Here is a 23,093-nt window from a genome sequence, read left to right as displayed (position 1 = left end):
CGTTTGTATACTATGTAATAATACAAATTTCTGGACCTTAATAAGGCGTATGGATGCTCTTAGACAAATATTTGTGTTTTACTGAGACAAATATAGATATATGACTCTAATAAAGCAAGTACAGTTTGAAAACAATAAGAATTTATCACTGTTTTGGGTGCAGTCAGAATCTAAAGTGGTATGCCAACAGGGAGCCTGGCCCATCTGATGAGATTAATTGTTGGGATCTTTGGCATAGTCCCAGGAGCAGATAAGCCCATGCAGGTAACATGGAAAACTAGCTTTATGTGTAAGTGGTTTGATCCACTCATAAACACTGTTTGTGTAAGGCATGTTTGGAGGACTAAAAGTTAGGCTTTCAAGTAGGGATGTTCGATATAACGATATATATCGGATGCTGATATGAAAACGTCTATCGGCAATATTTTTTCATTGTTTTGATGGTCACTGCAGAATTTATTTCTTAAAGTTCTCTCTTTCTCTTATATTTAATATAACCACACTATGAACGAACAAGCGACTGTTTTTATGCGACGGTAAAACCATCGCATGGCTCCGCCGTCCGCTTGTATATTTTCCACATAAACCTTTCACAATAAAGCTGAAGATCCTGTTGAGATTTTTCAAAATAAACTGAATCACGTGAAATAGTATGCACAGTGTTTACGGATGAGAAGCTAAAAAGAGCCGTCAGGTGCTAACAAATAAACCTTAGAACAGGCCAACAAAAATTGCGGCCGTTTCAACTTACTGTATGTCTAAAAATGTATAGTAAATGTATGCAGTTTGGCCTGCATCGGTCAATCACTCGACTCCGGGTACAGGACGCCCAGCTGAAAACACTTGACACAAGTCGAGTTGCCCGAGATTCACAGAATTTACAGACAATGTAGAATTTTTGTGATATATATCGTTGTCGGGACGATAAATGTGTTATATCGGGATATGAGATTTTGGTCATATCGCACAGCCTACTTTCAAGCCTATGAAACCAGCTGCTAAGCATGGTGGTGTTAGCATCACGCTCTGGGGCTATTTTGCTGCCACTGCTACTGGTACAATGCACAAATTTGATGAAATAATGAAGAAGGAGGACTACGTCCAGATTCTTCAACTTCACCTGAAATCAACAGCTGGATAGTTGAAACTTGGACACGACTGGGTGGTCCAACAGGAACCCAAACACAAATCAAATCTGGTTTTGGGATAGATAAAGCAGACTAACATCAAGCTTCACCGACCCCACCATATAGAAGGTTTTTATACTATACTTCAAAGCCAGGTCTGTGTTAGAAAACAATAATTAAAAGCCCCAAATTACCACGACATTCAAGCTTATTTTGCATATAAACCACACCTATAGGTAGCAACTCTTTCAATCTTGTTGTTAAGATTCTGTTAGGCGCTCCACTTCACTCCATCCATTTCCTCCTTATTTCCTCTCATTTCTCTTTGCGTGCCTATAGCTAACAGGCAGTGTTTCTCCTCATCACTTGTGATTCTTGTCAGGTCTAAGCAATCTCCTTTTTTGCTTTCACTAAGTCCTTCCATCACAACTTTTTCCTCACTTCACCCCTCCCTCTGTCTTTTTTTATTTCAACTCCTCTATTTCTTATTCATCATTCATTGAAACGTATCTCTTATGATTCCCACATAGTTTCTTTCCACTCCTACTCCCCTTCCGTTCTTATTACACTATTGCTCCATCATTTGCTTCCCTGTTTTTGTGTGAATTCCTGGAGGGGAGACTGTGGCTATCTTGTAGTATAAATCACTGTCTGTACATGCCGGCACTGCCAATTACTTAAGAGCAATGAACAGCCCACTGAGGCTTATGCTTCGGTATATTTCGAGTGTCTGCGCCAGCGGCTCCGTGCAAACCCGCGCATATACAGTACAACATAGGCAACAAATAATTCACGCGCACTAGCAAACAATACTGACATTTATGAACTAAATTGCCAATTTTATGAAAAAAATACCAACTAAAATAGAAACACAGGAAGCAGTTACAGGAAAACAATTGTTTTATAGTGAATGGACGCTGACACAAACTGTCTTCTGGGGATGAGTGATGATATAGATTTTAGGGAGTAAAATAATGGGGCTAATCTTCAGCAATGGATTTCACAAACTAGCTCCTTACAGCATGTTAAACAGGACAGTCAGAGTACGATCATCTTTTCCTGCATCACACTCTGCAATAGAATGGTCTTCGCATCAGCGCATTTCAGATAACATATACACACCAATATTTGTCAGTTCTATCAAAAGCAGAAATATCAAATTAACAAAAGAATTCATATTCATGTATCAATGCAGAAGTAATTTTTTGTCATTTATTGTATGCTTGTAAGTTTTCTACAAGGGCATTTAATTAAATATCTGGATGCAATGCAAGAAATGGATACCTTTATACAAATCTTACAGTTAGATCTATAAGTAAAAGTCAGAATCAATGTTATCGTCAGTTTTTAATCCTACAGGACTAACACAGAATCGAAATCCCATAGTGTACAAGAGAGCTATGGAACTATGAGAAACAGATAAATATGAAGCATGCAAGATTGTGTCGAAATATTATTAAAGCTATACACATTACTGTAGTTCTTTGTATAAAAATATGCGAGTATACATGTATTTTGCACATTACTGCCATCTATGTACAGTGTGCAAAATAAGGGACCATATCAATATGAGACTGAATGTGTATTTTACATCAAACAAACAATATGTAATTTCAGCTTTAATTAAAGCGCATTGCAAGCGTACCGCATTAGCTATTTAAGAATTACAGCCATTTTTATACACATTTCTCTGAGCCTTAACAGTAATTGGATAAATCGATAGGTAGATCTGGAGTTGATTCCACTTGCTGAACTTGTATTTGGTAACCATTCAGTAAAAGTATGAATATGAGGTCCAGAGAGACATCAGTGCAAGTGAGGGAGGCTATCATTAGGCTGGAAAACCAGAGACAGATAGCAAGAATCAACAATCTGGTACATTCTTAAATAGAATGAATGCACTGGTTAGCTCAGCAACACCGAAATGCCTGAAATACCACAGAATTATTTCCATGGTTCTCAACAGCTTCACAACAACTTACAGTACCAATGCAAGAACACTCTCAGGGAGGCACAAACTCCATAAACAACCAAGTGTTTCTCACACCAAAGAAAAAGGATATTCTTCAATGGTCACTCAGTCAACACAACACAGCATACTCTTTAGTTACTGAAGTTGAAGCTGAATACAGAGGCCGACAAACAAGCAGCAACTGAAGGTGGCTCCAGTAAAGGCCTGATAAAGTATCTTAAAGGACCACACACAGCATTTGGTGATGCCCGTGGGTTTTAGACTTCAGACAGTTATTAACTGCTAAATATTCTCCAGCAATCCCCATATTTAAAATTATTTTAGTTGGACCAATTTCTTTTGAGTCTCTAAAAATGGGGGACCGTGCTTTTGCTAAATCCATTAAAGATAAAAGTCTGCACTTTAATCAAATGTTGATTGTTTGACTTAAAATCCAGTGTAGTGGTATACAGATGCAAAATTACAACAAAGAATATGTGTCATTGTCCAAAAACATATGGACCTGACTGCAGCTTGTTCCACAAGCCTGAACATGACAACCCACGGGTTGTGTGGGAAGTTTTATTTAACAAAAAAACCCCCCCAAAAAACGAGATATAGTCTAGATATTATATTCTGGCACAAACTGCCTGTACATAGAAAATGCAGCTCGCCTTTACAGCAACACATTGCGATTAAGCTTGAAGAAACACATTGTGCTGTACTTGCATGCCTCTTTTCAGTTCAGTGACTTCCTGGAGCCTCTGTTCCCTATCTATGACTCATCTTTGCTGGTGTGTGGATTCAAGCATCAAAATGATGATGCAAATTATGTTCTTTGGAAAAAAAGAAAGAAAGAAAAGAACAGAAAGCAAATACATGGACCTCTCTTTACACCCAGTAAAGATTTACAGTGCTCAGTCTCCCACTTCACTTGAAGTGATCTCACTTTTCCTTGTTGTTGCCATCTGTTGAAACTGTGTGGCTAACTCATCACCATGTACTAAAACCTCATCAGTGTCTCACCCGAGATGAGGTCCTATAAGTAATGAAATATTCTCTTAACACATATATACACAGAAAGTTGGCAGTTTGCTCATCTATGTGTATGTGTCTCTGTGTGTGAGTACATGTGCACTAGTGGAAAAAGTAATGTCTTCAAAGTATTCTATGCAATCTTCTAAGAAAAACTAAGTATCCCTCATGATTAGGGATGTCATAGTGATCTGGTGCTTAGCACTGTTATTTTCATATGCAGTTTGGTTGCTGCCTTTCTGTGTGGAGTTTATTCTATCCAGGTACTCTGGTATCGTCCCCAGTCCCATACACAGGGTTAGAGTAATTACTGAATCTAAATTGGCCACAGGTGTGAATGGTTGTCTTTCTCCATATTTAAGCCCTGTGACAGAATGGGGACCTATCCAGTGTGTCCCCTGCCTCTCTCCCTATGACAGCTAACATAGACTCCCCTAACTCATTTGTTTATTCACAGCACCTTCAATGTCCCACTACAGCATTTGAACCAGGTTGAGTTCTGGACTGGGCCACGACTGGGCCATCGCAACACCTTGAATCTTTTCTTTTCAGCCGCTCTGCTGTGGATTTGCTGCTGTGCTTGGGATCACTGTCCTGCTACATTAGTCAAAATTCAGCTGTCAGACAGATGGACTCCCATTTGACTCTAGAATACTTTGGTGGTTACAAAATAAGCCCAAATCATCACCCCTGCACCACCATGCTTGACCATTGGTATGAGAGGTTTGTGCTGATATGCTGTGTTTGGTTTTCTCCAAACATGGTGCTGTGCATTATGGCCAAACATCTCCACTTTGGTCTTGTCTGTCCAAGGAACATTGTTCCAGAAGTCTTGTCTAGTCTAAGCAATACTGCCATATTCCTTTTAGAGACTTTCTCCAGTTAACGCCTCCAAAAAAATCCATACTTCTACAGTCTTTTTCTAAGTGTACTCTCACAAACGTTAACACCTAACATGCTAACTGCGGCCTGTATGGTCTGAGATGATGTGTCACTGTGTTAACAAACAACTGAACTGCCAAAACGTCTGCCTCAGAGGTGCTCACACTTGATGATCATCAGTTAATCAAGTGCATTGGATTAGCACCACCTAGCTGCTTCTTACCCGCTTAAATGCTCTTAAAGGATGTACTTAGATTTTCCCAGGACTGCACAGAGTCCTGTGCAAACTTTCTTTTTCACAATAGCTCTATGCTATTTGCGTGTACCTAACACTTCCATGTGCAAACATGTATAGGCCTTTAGCAGAGTTTCATCCACCCTTATACACAACCCTGTACCCTGAGGTGTACCTGGTGTCAAATATAACAATATCTCCCGTTGGCTAGGTTAGAGAAGAGACTCCACTGTTTAAACAGGACATGCTATATCCTGGATGACAACGGCACTGAATCAACAAAAGAGGAAAGAGGACACCCTCTACATCAACAGTGACTGTACCTGCACAGGTTCACAACAAAATGGTACACTGATTGAAGTCCCTTGGATGTCTGAAAATAACTTTAAAATGTCATTATGCGTCTTTGATTTGATTTACCTTGCAGCTCGGCCCCTGCTGGTATGGCAGATGTAGTGGAGAGAAACACAGTCATCTCACAATGCTACTTCAAATCATGCCAGATCCCCGAATGAACTTTTGGACACAAAATACTACAAAAATAATCAAGACGGAAAATAAACCATTAAAAATTTGAGCATAGAACAAATTACTTTGCAGCGCAAGTTTAGTTCTAGTTTTGGCGTCTTTAAGAAGCAAATGAAGAACAAATGGCACACACTATTTTCATACTTACACAGGTTGATGTTGCAAAGCCAGCAGTTGCAAAGCTAGCCTTGATGTTACACTGATGTTTAAAAATAACATTGCATTAAGCATTTTGAAAGTTTCTAATATGAGGAATAAGACATAAATCCTTTAAGAGCCAGCAGTGCTGAGGAACAAAATGAATCAAAGAACCTTTGACTCTGCCCAGCATGCTGATTGACACCTGTGTGCACCACACTGGACCGGTCTGACGTGAATATCAATGTTTCGGCCTGTGTGCGCGGAGTGTGTCCAACACACCCTCCTCACACAGAGGGGGACCCTGTTCTAGCGGACACAGCCCAGGAAGCTTTGCGAAGCCTGAGGAAGAAAGAAGCCTGTGTGCATGCGTGTGTCCTGTGTGCATGTGCTGGGATTTTCCTCCTATTCACAAGAGAGCAGACACACACAAGCGCACACATGCCACACACCTTCCCCCCAGTGGGCTGCAGGTGAAAATTGGGGACGCTTCCGACAGAAGAATCATTCTAATCTTTTTGGTACGTTTATGTGTCAGCTCAATGAAATGATTCACCTTTTTTTTGTTAACTTCCTGTACACTCCCCCCACCCCCGAAGTGAAAAACACACACTCAGCAGCACCTCCAACCTCATCTTCTTCCCCACATACTTAAGACACAATAATAATAATGCCAAATTAACCTCAATACAGCATCCATGCCACTGTAACTGCTATATGAGAATGGACTCTGAAGCACATCAGGTTCCTCTTTCACCACACTGGTGTATTGTACACTTATGTGAACGTGTGGATATTACGCAACGCTTTGAGTCTCGGCAGGTGGATATGCAACAGTCCCTTCTGGGATAAAGCACAGATGTCACAGAAATTGCAGTCACATGGACTTTGCCACTTCAGCAAAGAAAGTCTCCTCGTTCTGTTTTCACCGAGGGCAGCAGAACACACACATAAACACAAGCACACACAAAGCAATCTCTATAATTAGTCTTTGCTGCAGTGATTCAACACGTACGTGCATAAACATCCAAAGCTGCCCCAGTCATCTCATATATAAGAATGGAAATTCACACCTTTGCTCAACTATTAAACAGCTGATGACACTTTTTTATATCAGGAAAAATAAAGATAACAGACGCATTTGACGGGCTTCGAACCGGAGGCCCTCCTCGTGTTATATTTTCCATCTTTTAACCGAGGAAGTGCCAAATGTAAGTCGCCTAAGAAGGTGAGCACAGACACCCAGCAGACCGTTAAAGTGACTTTGAGAAATATCATATAGATTTTCTCCCTCAGGTTAAACACAGCAGTGATTTTCAGCATGTTTAATAGTCACAGGGAAGCATGTCATTTCCTTTAAGTAGTACCTGAGGGAACACAGGAATAACCTTTGGAGTTACACCTTTTATCATAAAAACAATATGCCATTCCCTGCTTGTTGTTGTTGCACATAGTATATATATTATTAGACAGTATATATCTAATAATATACATAGATAATTATATTATCTTGAAAAAAAGACTAGTAATTTAGAGCCTAAATCTATTTTGACTGCTTTAAAAAATGAATTTCTCTTTAAATCCAGGTTAGTTTTCCTTTTCCTCTTCTCCGCCTTATTCAAACAAGCAAAATTAATGAGTAAACAGTGAAAAGATCTGAAGAACCAGTTTTCAGCCATATGGGGTGCTCTTCATCCATAACGCAGACAAAAGACTGGCACTAGTGGCTCAGAGACAGGTTTGAGAGCTCCACATATTTTCAGGATGAAACATTAACAATGGGCTGTACTGCAGGTAGACAAACCTCGTTGTTAATACGCTGCACTGCCTCGCCTTTTTAAATGCTGGGTTTAATAAAGCAGGACATCCCACTTACCTTGAAAGAACAGGTAGAGGGGAAGAAAATCTTCAGCGACAGTATCCAGCAAGTCATGCATTTTGTTCGGTATAAGCGTGGGAATGATTTCTATTCTTTTACCTGTTGCGGTAGAATAGCGGTGCTGATCGGCATCCAGGGTGACGATCCAGCTACTGAAGAGGGGAGGATCGATCCAGCAGCCGGGCGGGTGTGGACTGGAAATGGGCGTCTTCAGTTCCAAGAGTCAAGCTACGCGGAAGTGCGCGGAAGACTTCCGGCTTTGTCTTTCAAAAATAAAACTCAAAAGGGAACGAACTACTGTTCAACTCCTTCAGATGTACAGTGCTCTGAAAAAGTTTTAAGTATATTTTTCTGGGAGAATGTGAAAGAAGTAGAGAGATTTATGAAAACGTACATAGACACATAGAAAAAGAGAGGCAAAAACCACCTTAATGACCACCTTCTATTGACATATTCTATATTCTTCAGCCCTCTCTCAGGCAAGCTTTCTTGTCATTTCTTTAATAATAATTATCCTGACTTATTGAAGAACATTCATAGCTCTTTCTTTGGATTTTGGCTTTCTTTTCTTCCATTCTCCATCAATATGGCCCCACATTGCTTCAGTATTGTCCACCTCCAAGCTCTGGGGAGGCCAATCCATGATCGATAGTGTTCCATTGTGTGTTTTTCTAATCACATATGCTTTTATTGCATTGTGAGTGTGGTTGGGATCATTTTCAAGCTGACAAATTAAACCATTACCAATGAGATGCGTTCCAGATTGCAAAACATGGTAGATCAAAATCTGACTGTACCTTTCTGCATTCATAATCACATAATTTTTCAGGAGCTGTGTTTGACCTTAAGCACATAACTTTCAGATATGGTTCATCAGCTGTACATAGTCTTTTTTTAAGGCCTGCCACTTCTTGTTTTCTATTAGTCCTTTAGTTATCCAGGTAAAACTCTCATTGAGATTAGAAATCATTCTTCTTTTGTCCTCCAATTGTCCAGTTTCTTCCAATGTTTTAAGGACACCATGCACACCATGGTGAAATATCCCAAGTTTTAAGTAATAGTTCTTTGGGAACCACCTTGTTGGAGCAAAGATACTATTTTATCCCTGTCAAACGTATTTACCTTTGGCATTTTTTTGTGCATCCAACAAAAGAAATGGGAACAAATTATGTTTTTATGACTAGCTTTTCATAACAAAGTACGTAAATATGATGAATGACAAGAAATTCTCAGTTCTTGGAAGCAAACTATCTCGAAATACTGTAGATGGGTGACTAATTAAATGAAGAACTTTCACACTCTGCCCCTATTGAACTCTTAGATGTAAGGTTGTCTTGAGAGATTAGGTTTATCCAAAGGTGAAACATTTCCATTCTGATGCGAGTGGTGGCTCAGTCTGCATTCTGCAAAACCTCACTAAATGCTTTGCTGTGTATTAATGAAGTCAAGCATTAGGCCAGGGAATTTCTTTAGGAACAACGATGAGCATCCCTCCAGTAGCATCCCAGAATCAGGGAATTTTGAGGGGAAAATTTAAGTATGCCTATGTTATGCAGTTTTCTGCTCTTGCTTTATATTTTTATATACTTTATTACCTTTACTTAAGTAAAATGTCTAAATACTCCAACCCCCCACCTTCTACTAAACCATTATCCAAAGATTACATTAGAATTTTTGTGCAGCTCCACTTCTCATATTAATCTGTAATAGGTCACAAGGCTGCACATAAGCCTGAAAGTTGTTATCTATACCAGTCCTTCACACTGATTTTGTCTTGCAGTAGACATTTGTGTCTTGCTCACAAATCACTTTTTTCTTTCATTTGTCACCTGTATGTTGGATTTTCAGCCACTTATATTAGTAATAATAATAATCAAAATCTACAAACAACTTATACAAAACATAACAGAGTGGCACCCCAACAGACAATTTAGTGATTTGTCTTTTTGAATTTTTTATTTTAGTGAACTGGGGATAGAATTCCTTTTTAAAATCCCTAAAGCCATGTAGAAAAAGTCTTTTACTCACTTTTCTTTTAATGGTTATATGGTTTGTAGAATATATAAGGTCCACAAAAGGAGTAAATTATGTTAGTATTGAGCACCACCAACAGCCCAATTTTGGCATTACATCAAAATCATACACCAAGTCTAATCTTTAAGCCTCTAGTATGAAAATTTCAGCTACAATTAAATATGCAATACTTAGCAAATGTTAGACACATACACAAGAAAACCCAAATATTCAGGAAACCTGACAAAAACTTGTTTAAAAGTAAATATTATATTGTTGTTAATTAGGCACACTGGACTTCAGTAAGAAACTGATCAAGCATAACATTTAAATACCAAGACTATTTTTTTGGTTGGGAATACAAGTATTAATCACAAACACCTTACATTGGTTAGCGAGCTAAAAAATTTGCTCGCCACTGTAATATTTACACATATATATATATAAATAAAACACACCATGACGATATGACAGGTTCGAGCTTTCAAACCTTTATACAAAATGTACATACAGTGAGCTATCAATGTGTATATTACCTCAAATATGAATACATACATTTATTTGTGTTGCAGGATCAGTTTTAGTAATTTACATTATTGTTGCCATTCTGGAAAATTATCTGAAAATTTTTTGTATATACATATTTACACAATAATGACGTATTTCTATGTTTGCTCATTTATAAAGTGAAATACATACATATGTAAAAAAAAAAAAAAAAGTAAACTATATAAAACAAAAAGCAAGAGAATGATAAGCATTTCACAAACAGTCCAGGATACCTCAATGGATAAAAAGAAAAAAGGAAAGGAACAAAAAAGGAAACAACATCTATGAAGTTCAACATCCAAATTCTTTGTTATAAATTAGAGTACTAAAAGGCTGCTACAGAAGGGAAATAACACATGTGGTTCCATGCTGCAGACATTTGCCCTGAAAGCTTTTGGTCAATATGAGCCATCTTTTCAGGCTTTTAACCCATAGCTCTACTATATTTGTATAGATTGAGATCGCTTTAAAAAAAAAAAAGAAAAAGAAAAAAAAAAAGATTGAACTCTCCTTCTCCATCAACAACAAAAAGCTTTTCACAGGGATTAAGGCAACATTATTCAAACTTAATGGTCTATACAAAAGACATTTTTTTCCATTAACACTCACATTCCTGTTTAACATCCACTTCACTTTCTGCACTTCCAGCTGGCACATGTTCCTGCTCCTCTTTTATCTCTGTGTCCTGACCTACAGTTACCATGTAGTAATCCATGTATCCCTCAGTGTCTGACTCGGTTTTTATGACAGTCTCACTACTTAGAGATGCAGTTTGCACACATCCATCAGAGGGCTGTGATGACTTGCTTCCATTATTGCTTTCAGAGGTTGGACATGCGGTATGCCCAAGGGAGCCTGCAGGATGACCTGGGACTAAATTCTTGGCAGCCTCAGTGTTTAAGTCAGTTCTTACATCATCATTACCTTGGTGATAGTTTGTTTCAACATCCAGTGATGGCATATTGCCATAACGTGGATCATCTTCCTCCTCTTTAATTTGGAGGTTTCCTGGAAGAAAACCGTCACAACCTACAGTTGTGGTGGTACTGGTGGAGGTAATCGTAGGGGTATTCATGGGGGTAAGTGTAGAGGTGCTCATGGGGGCAATTGTAGGGGTATTAATGACGGTAACTGGAGGTGTAAAAATTGGGGTAATTGTTGGGTTAATCACAGGGGTAACCATAGGGTTGATTACAGAGGTAATCATAGGTGTAAAAATGGAGGTAATCGTAGGGATGTTCATAGGGTTGACATTCATCTGCATTATTGTCACTGGCTGCATTTGGATTGCATGATATGTTGCTGGCTGCACACATTGGTTTCCATCCACTCTATGAGCACTTTTATTATTTTGCAGATTTTGTGTTAAGCTCTGTGGGAGTTTGGGTCCAGACAGAAATGGTAACTTGAAGATCTTTTCTATTCCAGTATTTCGATACTGTCTGATCATCGAATGGAATTTGGTTGCAGCAGCGATTGAAAATTCCCAGCGCCTGTGATGCTGTGAGCTAATCTCAAAGTTATAGTCTAGGATGTCAAACAAAATAGCTGGGAAATACTGGTTCCTTTTCGTTGCTGCAAATTTCTGTATTTCCAACAGCACCGATGATGTCAGTAACTTCAAGTTCAGCTTTTTTTTGTCCGCTGATTTTGATGAAACATCAAGGTCCAGACCTATTTTCTTGCAAATAGGATAGAGATTTTTCTGCTTATTCTTTGTTAATGTCACAGCACTCAGAGTATTACTTAACAGCATGGCTTTTTCCTTCTTTGCTTGCATTTCCAGTTGTCTTTTTCGAACCGTTTCCTTCCATTCATTTCTCTGCACAGTGGGAAGCTCTTCTTCTGCACTCTCAATGACTTGAAATGTGCGAGGTGGCTGAATAATAAAAACTTCGCTGAACCAGGCGGGCTCTCCATCATGTGGATTCACTCTGTAGAACTGCACTGAAGGATTCATGTCTAGACTCTGCTTGTCCAAGCTGAAGTTGTGCTCAAGAACATCATTGACAAGCTTGTGCTTTGTCCCGCACAGTTTCCTGGCAAAAGAATACACCTCGCACATGACCTCCCACGTCAAAACACATGTGTCGAGTTTAAGTTTTGGGTGAGCTTTGTCCACACATAGGCTTAAACCTATTTTCTTGCAGAGAGGGTAAGTGTTCAATATTGTTTCTACTGATGCAGAAAAAGAGGTTCGATCATCTGGAGGCCCTTTTACCGCGCTGCTTGCGTTAGTAGAAATGACGCTGGTCACGGCAAGAGGATGGCAAAGCACATTACCAGAATGAGATTCATCCTGGACAAGCTTGCCATTTTTATCTTGATGACATTTGGGGCAATCTGGAATATATTCCTCAAAGAAAACTGACAGAGGGAGTTTAAAAAGCTTTTTCTTTTGAGGCAGGCTGAATTTCTTTGACTTCAGTGTTGTAATGGTTTGCATGAGCTGCTCTGCGAAGGCAATGTGAGATAGCTCACTGTTCAAATTTAAATCAAAATTATACTCCAGGACCTCCATGATGAAATCTTTTGTGGATGACAGCATTGCTTCGGCAAATGTGTTAACTTCAACCATGACGCCGTTGGTCAATAACTTTGGGTCCAGATTTTGCTTTACTCCAAATCCGACATTAAAATCCATATCCAATTTCTTACACCTGGAGTAAGAATACAGTGGGCAATGTTCTCCATGAGGCACTGAGAGGATGCGATGAATTTGATTGATACGCAATCTCCATAGAACTGAATTTAGGTCATTTTGTTGCTTGTCAGTGGAAGTGCTTACATTTTGGTGCTTGACTGTTCGAGTAGATGCAGCACTACATATTTCTGCATCTGGCTTGTATTGGCAATTCAGTCTCATGACTATTGGATAATCTCTTCGTGTGTTCTTTTGCTTTGCTTGAGCTACCCAGGTTGCCACATTTCTATGATCATTTGCAACAGGAATTTGTGCAAGAATATGTCTAGCAAGTTCAGAATTGACACTTTGCAAATCAAGCTCAAAGTTGTGTCTGAGAACGTCCAGACAAATCTGCTCAAATGTCCCACACAACTTTTCAGCAAAGTTTGTCACTTCCATCATTGCTCCTTTGGTCAGTTTGTTGACATCAAGTTTGTTTTTCTGTTGACTGCAGCTTACATGCAACTTCAGACCAATCTCCTTGGAGAAGGGATACAGGTTCACACTTTCCTCGGATATTGTTTTCGGTGGACCAGCTGGTAAACCTGGTATAGTTGACACATGTGGGTCTGGTCTAGTTTCACCATCTGAATCAGGGGGATGTGAGGGTTCAACATCAGACTCACCCAATCTTGATATGCTGCTGTCCATGCTCTGGTATCTCGTGCCTATTGAAAACATGGAATCGGGGAGTTTAAATACCTCTTTTGAGAATTTGACTGGATCTTCGTATTCCTGAAGCTGTCTTATTTTATTCATCAGTTCACATGCAATGGTGTATCTGTGGCTATTGCTCTCTAGGTCTAATGCAAAGTTCTTCTCAAGAATCTCCATGATGAATTCCTGCTGGGATGAACTCATTGCCAAGGCAAACCGAGCAACTTTATACAGAACAGAATTGGTCAGACAGTCAGCACTCAAATTTTTCTTGGGTCTAAACCCAATATTGAATTCTAGGTTAACTTTCTTGGGCCTGAAGAATGGACAGTACTCTTTGTCTAGGACTAGGAGGATTTGTTTCACACGGTGAGTACGCAGCTTCCACATGTTACTCTCCATTTCCTTTTCCTCTTCTTTCATGTCAAATTCATTTGGTACATCTGTTGGAATCTCTTCCTCCTCTTCATATTCTAGCAGCCCACTTTCATCTGGCTGACTTGGAGATGGCAGGTCCATATCTGTGTCTACGATTGCTGAACTGAAGGAACTATCAGTGGTGGTATGGAAAGGAGCAGAGATGCAAGATGATGTTGGGTTTTCTATGTCATCCTCATTCCCGCTGTTTTCTGAATCTGTGAGTGTGTCTGCTTCTATAGGACACATGTAGCAATAGTCCACTCCAACTGTTTCGTCTAGACTCAAACCCATTTCATCAAATCCAATCCTTCCTACACTATCATTGGCATAATCACTTGACACCATGGCCCTTTTCTTCTTTGCCTGCATGTCCAGCTGTCTTTTTCTGATCGTTTCTTTCCATTCATTTGTCTGCGTGGTGGATTGTCCTTCCCTTTTAACCCCAATAACAGGACATTTGCGAGGTGCCTGAATAACAAAAACATCACTGAACCAGGCATGCTCTCCTTCTCGTGGCTGTACTCTACAGAACAACATTGAAGGATTGAGGTCTAGAGTCTGTTTGTCCAAGTTGAAGTTGTGCTCAAGAATATCATTGACAAGTTTATGCTTTGTTCCACTCAGTTTCCTGGCAAAAGAATAAACCTCACACATAACACCCCAGGTCAAAGCACGTGTTTCGAGTTTACGTTTACGGTGTGCTTTACTCACGCGGAGTCTTAAACCCATTTTCCTGCATGAGGGGTAACAGCTCATTATAGTCTTTCTTGTTGCTGCAGAAATAGAGGTTCGATCATTTTGAGTACTTTCTGCCTTTGCATCAGCACAAACATCTGACCCAGTTTGGGGCTGCTCAGGGACACGACCAGACTGCGATTTATCTTGATGACGCTTAATTCTGTCTTGATAACATTTGGGGCAATATGGAGTATATTCATCTACAGATTTTGAGTCAGGCAGTTGAAAAAGTATTTTCTTCTGAGATGCAGCTAGTTTCTTTGTCTTCATTGCTCCAGAGTTTCGCATAAGCTTCTTTCCAAAGGCATTGCGACTTGCCTCGCTGTTCAAATTTAAATCAAAGTTGTACTCCAGGATTGCTGTGATGAAATCTTTTGTAGATGACAACATTGCTTCGGCAAACGTGTTAACTTCAACCATGATGCCATTGGTAAGTAACTTTGGGTCAAGATTTAGTTTTATTCCAGATCCTACATTAAAGTCGATGCCCAATTTCTTACATCTAGAGTAAGAATAAAGTGGGCAGTGTTCTCCATGAGGTACTGAGAGGATGTGCTGAATTTGAATACGTCTCAATTTCCACAGCGCTGAGTTGAGGTCATCTTGTTGTTCAGTGTCAGTGGTACTGCTTACATCTTTGTGTACATTTTCCTCAGTAGAATCAGCTCTACATGCTTCTGTATTTGGGTTATTCTGGCAATTCAGTGTCGGGAGAATTGGGTAATCTCTTTTTGGGTGCTTCGATTTCCCATGGGTTACACGGGTCACAAGATTTCTTTCTTCATTTGCAGCCGGAATGTGTGCAAGAATATTTCTTGCAAGTTCTGAATCGACACTTTGCAAATCAAGCTCAAAGTTGTGTCTGAGAACATCCAGACAAATCTGCTCAAATGTTCCACACAACTTTTCAGCAAAGTTTGTTACTTCCATCATTGCTCCTTTGGTCAGTTTGCTGATGTCAAGTTTGTGTTTTTGTTGACTGCAGCTGACATGAAGTTTCAGACCAATCTCCTTGCAGAAGTGATAAGGATAGACATTTTTCTCTGACTTTATTTCAGGTTTGGTTTCAGTATGTGGCTTGGGTTCAGTTTCATGTAGATGGACTGGTAACTCAGTTGTAGTTACATCATTTGGACTTAGTTTAGTTTCAGCTTGTGAGTCAGGAGAATTTGAAGGAGCGATATCAGATTCCTTCACACTCAATCTGCTGCTGAGGTCTGGGCTAACAATGTCCATTCTCTGAGATGTCATTCTGAATGATGGAACAGGACGAGGAAGTTCAAAAACTTCTTTAGAGAATTTGACCGGAACCTCGCATTTCTGAAGCTGTCTTACTCTACTCATGAGTTCACATGCAAAGGTAGGTTTATAAGACTTGTTCTTCAGGCCTAAGTCAAAGTTCTTCTCAAGAATCTCCATGATGAATTCCTGCTGGGATGAATTCATTGCCAAGGCAAATCGAGCAACTTTATACAGAACAGAATTGGTCAGATAGTCACCACTCAAGTTTTTCTTGGGCCCAAACCCAATATTGAATTCCAAATTTGCTTTATTGGGCCTGAAGAATGTACAGTACTCTTTGTCTAGTACCAACAGGATTTGTTTCACACGGTTAGCACGCAGCTTCCACATGTTACTTTCCGTTTCCATTGTCTCTTCTTCCATGTCACATTCATTTTGCATATTTGCTTTTGAATTGTATTTTCTTCTTTTCTTCAAGCTCTCGTATAAAAGTTCTTCCATAGTCAGCTGTGTAGGAGCTCTTTTAAAGGGATTTGTCTCAAAGGAAAACAGCTCATTCTTAAAATGTGGACTTATTTTAGTACCAGTGCTCTTAAGTTTTTTTCTCCTTTTCAACAGTTGGGACACGCTGAACAAAACTTGCTTTTTGTCCTGTTGATTTTGAAGGTCAAGTTCAAAATTATGCTTCAGGACACTGAGAATAATAGAGCTGTAGGATGCAATCAGTACTCTAGTAAAGTCTACCAGTTCTACCATCATACCATTTGTCAATAAACCTGGATCAAGGCTTTGTTTTGCACCACTTTCAAAGCGCAAACCAATTTCTTCACAGTAAGGGTATGAAAATGGGAGAACATCTCCTCTGATTTCTTCTTTTAACTGCGCCCCTAAGCACTCAATTTCCTCTTCATCATCGCTGACATCAGCATGTAGTCGGTCAATCTTTTTTTCAGATGTTTGTGAGCAAGGAATTTTGCTTGTATGTCTACCATTATCTTCTTTCTTCACCTGGAAACTGAAATACTGGCAATCGGCTCCCACATTCGGTTCTTTTTTGATGCTTCTGGCACACACTGGCACAAAAGAAGAACCAAAAAGAGCAGCAATGTCAAGTTTTTCTTTAGGAGGCCTCCTCATCAGGTCCTTGAGCTTGTTTGAAATCTGAGCTCTAAAATGAATCCGTTGTTGCTCATTTTCCAAACCAAGATCAAAATTGTTCTCCAGAATGTTCATGATAAAGTGGCTTTTACCCTTTGTAACCATTTTAGCAAAGTCACAGATTTCAAGCATGACCCCGTTTGTCAGTAATTGTAAATCCAGTTTCTGTGCCGTGGATCCAACATTAAAATCTAATCCAATTTTATTGCTGTAATGGAATGGTTCGGGGCTTCTTGAGTATTTTTTTACGTGCATAATCCGCCATTGCCAGACAGTGTTGGCATCCATCCTTTTGCTGTCCTTCAGTCTATTTGGGTTGGTGTCCTCCATCTTCAGTTCCATTTTCGTATCTTTGCACCCCCTATTCCTGTGTGGAAACAAAAATAGTATACATTATATTAGAGCTGGGCGATATGAGATTTTTTCATATCACGATATGTTTTTTTCATTTCAGGCGATAACGATATCTATCACGATATAAGCCAAATAACTATATTTGTAAGATTTAAATGTGCCGTTGCTCACAAGTAAAATGTGAAATAATCAGCAGCTTGTTTTTATTTAAATATTTATTTCCCATAATAAGTTCAACAGGGTAGATGTACTTAAGGAACATGAGACTTTTTCAGATAAATAAAGGCAAATATTGCAAACTACACAAAAGGCAGCCGCTAAAGCGTTTAAGTTTCAAAATAGAACAAACGAAACAGACTAAATTGTCAATTCCACTTAGAAACAAAATATTAATTCTAAAAATAAATCTTAGTTTGTTTTACAGAAGAACAGACAAAACTGACTAACTTTTGTCAATATCAAATAAACTGAGAACTAAAAGGAAATTCTCAATCTCTCCTTGTTGTATAGCTGAGCTTTTCAAACAGTTTTAACAGTTACTTTAGTCTGACAAAAGCCGAATGACGAATTAGCGCTTCCAGTCAGAGACTGAGGCTACGTCCACACGTACACGGGTATTTTTGAAAACGGAGATTTTCCGTTTTCGTTTTAAAAAATAATCCCGTCCACACATAAAGGCAGAAATGAAGGAAAACGCTGCTATGAACATGCCAAAGCAGCAGGTGGCGCTAGATTCCTAACCGTGCAGAAATGTTGGCCAATCAGAAGTCTAGAAGCCTCGGTGGGAAAAAGTAAACAAAGCTGGGGCATAGAAGCAGAACCGAGTCGTATGTGTGGAGGGACAGTAACTGTGTGTATATGTAAGCATTTAAACACTGCAGAGAGTAGAATTAACAGTATTGTAGAAATTCATTTCACCGAAACAATAACGTGGCGCACAGTGTGACGCATGCACCAGTTTATTGTATTTCCAGACTTGCTTTCGGCACAATTTACAGTGCACGCTACTCTGTTTTTTGTCAGACTTGAAATAGCCGAAATACCTTCACACTACGGAACTTCTATGGCTCTTCCGTTCGACAATCTCTCCGGCGTTGGAACCATCATCTGTTTTCTCTTCGGTCACGCTCGGTTGATTTTTCTAGTCGGCACACTCATTTCCTCCATTACGCGCTGGCTCCATTACCCGCTGGCTGCTTCCCAAACAAACACACGTGCGGCTTGGCACTTGTGCTGTACGTAACAAGTCACGCGACGTGACGCTGCGGCTGTGATTGGTTCGGCTCTGCGCTACTTAGTTTGGATTGGCTGACCTTTTTTTATTTTATTTTTTATTTTTTTTATTTTAAGAGGACAAGAGCGGCGAGGTCTATCGCGATAGCTTAATTTCTCTATCGAGTAAAAGTTATATCGCGATACATATCGTTATCGTTCTATCGCCCAGCTCTACATTATATATGAACCATAACTCATTAACTCAGTCTAAATGTACCAATTTTCACACTATAACAGCCGAGAAAAATAATAGTGCACTTTATTCTACCCACTTCATTATAATTTTGTAAGCTTTGGGTTTTGATACCGGGGCACAGACATACTGCAAGACTACAGCTAGCTCAGTACACTGCAAGCCACAGTGTACAACAGTGTGCAGGACAAAAACAAAAAAACAAAAACGCACATATTGATAGTAATTTAACAGTAGTCCTACTGAATCAGAGCTCCATTAACTTTGGCACTGGTCCACATGTGAAACAAACATGCTTACGCTGCCAGCTTCCCTAGATATTTCTTTATTTTTTTCCATCTTTTACCTTTATCTTTGAGCATATTATCTGTTCTCATACTGGACATAGGGCTGCTGTTTTGAAACTTGACCCTGAGCTAAGAATATTTATTTGTGAAATTTTACATTTTAATTATATTATCTGATTTATACCAGTGCAGATCGGACTTTTGGACTATTACTGGCTATGATAACAGTAAGAGGCCATGATGAGACGGCCAAAGTGGGACAGACACTTGTAACCAATTGTAGTCCGAAGCTTTGGCCTATTTGTTAATAGGGACTGAGTTCAGGGCCACAACCATTCATAACAGGATCACATACCTTAAACTAAATTGGTGGGCAAACTGAGGATTCTGATCTTGAATTATTACCTAGAAATTCAGCAATAATGGCTTTTAGCCACATTGCCCAACCCCAGTTACGTCACAAAATAATTCCCAAAAGCAGCCCCCAATTTTTTTTAATATCATGAAGTAATGTAATTATATTTTAATATCATTATTAATGGTTTTTAGCATGAAGATTTTCATTTTGCTTTTGCAACCCCCCCTCAAAAAAAAAAAAATTACAAATAAGCAAAGTTGTTATGATGTAATCCACAATTTTTAGAGCTTTTCATTAAGTTTTATTTATTAAGTTCAAGCAGCAACTCGAGGTTTTTTTATTTTTTTATTTCTATAACTCTTGGGTATTTAATAACATCAAATAAGCAATGCAGTGGAGTTTTTTGCACTCAGAAATGACATTGCGTGTACTCTTTAGGCATAACAAACCTATTAAATAAGAATTCCTGCATGCAGACTTTTTGAATATTTACATGACTTCATTGTACATTGTGGTGGCTGTAGACCAATCATAACCTTGACGGTTCAATCTCTGCCTGCTCCAATCTCCAGTCTAATTGCCTAAGTAGTCTTGGGCAAGATACTAAACCTCAAGTTGCTGTCTGATCCATTCATCAGGATATGAGTGTGTGTGAATTAATAATAATAATAATAATGGATACTTTATTGATCCCCGCGGGGAAATTACTCTCTCCCATTCACTCAGTGAAGCAGTGGGCAGCCACTAAGCAGGCGGACCGGGGAGCAGTGTGTAGGGACGGTACCTTGCTCAGGAGTACCTCAGGGTACCCGTTCAGTGGATTCGAACCCCCGACCTACATTAGGATGTAGGCGACTCATTTCTTAGTTAATTAAATGAAGAAAAAAGTTAAATTAACTGACTAGTCTAAAACCAAAAAACATTCCTCCTGGTAGGATGTGCCCAGCAGCAACCAGGAGGTGCACCCAGAAGCTTTAGCTGTCTCTTTTCGATGTGGTTGAGTAGGCACTTGACGTGTTAACACCTCTCAAATGACTCAACTCCTCACCCTATGACTACGGGAGCGCCCATCAGACAAAGCTAATTTCTGATGCTTGTATTCGCGATTTCATTCTAATAGTTTTGGCAAACAGATGATGCCTAGATTATCATATTTATGGTGTTTCTCAACAACGATGTGTGTATTAAGTGCTTTAATTCCTCAAGTAGAAATCTGCTACATAAGAATCAGTCCAAGTGTTCACAGCCTTGTTAGTTTGAGAGCTTTTCATCTCTGGTGCATGTTTCATTTCTTGACAAGCTACTGTAATTGGCTGGAATACCAAAAGCAAATGGTAGAAATGTTTTTTTTACCTTGAGCTAGGTGCAGCAAAACTATGAAATATGCACACCAGCCAATTGTGCTATACTAATGTGCATGTTACTGAGTCAGAATCCTTAAAAATCAAAAGGCTTTCATGCTTCATTCTGCAACCTCCCCATTTCTCTACACAACAAAACACATTGTCTAAAAGGTGCAGTTTCCAAGTGGAAGCTGTGCACAAAAAAAATTAAATTTGGTCCCTCCTAAACATATTTTTATTTATAATTTATTTCAAGGGGCTGTATTATACTTCTGCACTATTTTGCAGGATATATCAGAAACTTCTTTTTGTCCTGTTTTATCTTTTTTTTGTGTTGACGAAAAGAAAGTAAAAAGTTATCCAAAACCCTACAATATTTTAGATGTTTTTGTTTTGAATATTTTTGTTTCTAATCGTTATGATCATTAATTTAAATTAAAAATAAATAAATAAATAAATAAAATTAAAAAAAAATGGGAATGAAAGATCGTATACTTTTAGTATCGTTCAGCTTGAAGATATGCGTTTACTGCTATCGCAGTCTAAGGCACTTCGAAATTCGTTTGTACTGTATGAACAAATTCAGAGAAAAAGACGATGATCTGTGTGTGAAACTTCAGTGTACTTACTCTGGCTACTTACTCTGCCCAACATCAGCATATCCAGCATGTCTGGTACCTGCTCTGGTCCCTTTGCTGTCATCCAAGTAGCAAAGAGACCGTGTGGATACACTGTAGCCCTGCATGAAAAATGAAAAGCTTATTTGAAAAATAATAAATGTATTGATTCTTCAGCTCTTCCTTAAAGAACGATAAAAACATGCAGCCCTGTTAGACACCATCTCACAAACACTGTGGGCATGTGTTTGTGAGCTACACTTCAGTGAAAGTGGGGCCGTTAACCAGGAGAAAAACAAACCAGGTGTTCCTTTGACAAAAGGACAAACTGGGGGTATTTTTTGTCTACCACGGCACTTAAACGAAAGGATACAGACTCTTTAAAAAAATGAGCAAATTCAACAATAATTAGTTAAAACAGCTTTACTGAATAAAAGTGAAACCTTTTGGACAGTCCTTTCCAAACAAAGCATTTTGACCAGCAGATGGCGATTATTTTGACTGCACCAAATGCTTCTGAACACTGAAGTGCATCACAATAATTCACTGAGCTATCTGGGAAAAAACACAGTCCAATTACTATTACTAAAAGGATGCCATCCATGTATTTAACACGGCAGCAGTGCTAAAAGTGGTCCAGCGGAAGAAAAACCTAATCGAGGGTTTGCATTTACTACTTTCCACCTAAACATGGCGATGTGAAGTCGTTACAAACAGCTACTTCAACGGTAAAGCGACGTCAAAAAGGAGCCCGCAAACAGGATGAAGCTTACCCAAAGTGTGCACAACATTCACACGGCCGTGGTTCTCACTTGGTAAAACTACGCACTTCTTTGCGGCACAACGTTTGAAGGATGCAGCGGAGTTGAAATCCCTGAATTTCAGGAGGGAGACTATAGACGCTGCACAGCACTGTTATGGAAGTGACGTCACAGAAGAGCACCACTACTTCAAAATAAAAGTGTAATACTTGATCGGCAAACTCAATACATTAGATGAAGCAAGGTTTGTTAAAAAACAAAACAAATGCTTGAAAAGTTGCACACAGGCTTGGATTAATCTTTAAAAAAATCTTGGAAATGGTGAAATTTAGTGTTGTAACTACGGAAGAGGATTAGGGCCACTGGGGGGAAAAGTGGGCACGTCCTTTTTTTTCTTCTTTTCCTGAATTCTGAGGGAAAAAAGTCAGAATTGTGAGAAAAAAGAATTCTGAAAAAGAAAAAAAAAGAAAAGATGTGCCCACCTCCCCACCCCCCAATGGCCCTAATCCTCTTCCGTATGTACGGTATCACCCCACCCCTCTTTTTTTTTTTTTGCTTAGTTATGTGTTAGTCTGGGGTTACATAAATATGGACTCAGAGCAGACTGTTTTATGATCACCATTTTTAAATATGCCATTTAAATATGTGTAATCACTTAATATTTACG

General features: G+C 39.1%; 1 protein-coding gene across 18 annotated transcripts in view; it reads right to left on the bottom strand.

Annotated features, from left to right (window-relative positions):
* Positions 1 to 22,608, bottom strand: part of itsn2a (intersectin 2a) — a 58,598-nt gene extending 35,990 nt beyond the window's left edge. For 2 of the 18 annotated variants that reach the window (XM_005914304.2, XM_005914305.2), the window contains exon 1: positions 7,875 to 8,004. Coding sequence is in view for 1 of the 18 variants with exons in the window: in XM_042226858.1 (XP_042082792.1) it covers positions 10,936 to 17,580 (6,645 nt within the window). In the remaining 17 variants the exon portion in view is untranslated. Of the gene's footprint in view, positions 1 to 1,120; positions 4,735 to 4,848; positions 17,606 to 21,677; positions 21,788 to 22,438 lie in introns of those variants that run through there. The other 16 variants (XR_006055143.1, XR_006055147.1, XR_006055144.1 and 13 more) reach the window with 16 other exon arrangements.
* Between the last annotated feature and the right edge of the window lie 485 nt (positions 22,609 to 23,093).

The sequence above is a fragment of the Haplochromis burtoni genome, unplaced genomic scaffold (assembly GCF_018398535.1).
Source record: "Haplochromis burtoni strain Fernald_Lab_line unplaced genomic scaffold, NCSU_Asbu1 Contig_8, whole genome shotgun sequence".
NCBI lineage: Eukaryota > Metazoa > Chordata > Actinopteri > Cichliformes > Cichlidae > Haplochromis > Haplochromis burtoni.
The sequence above is the reverse complement of the archived record's forward strand: the minus strand, read 5'-3'. Positions and strand labels throughout refer to the sequence as shown.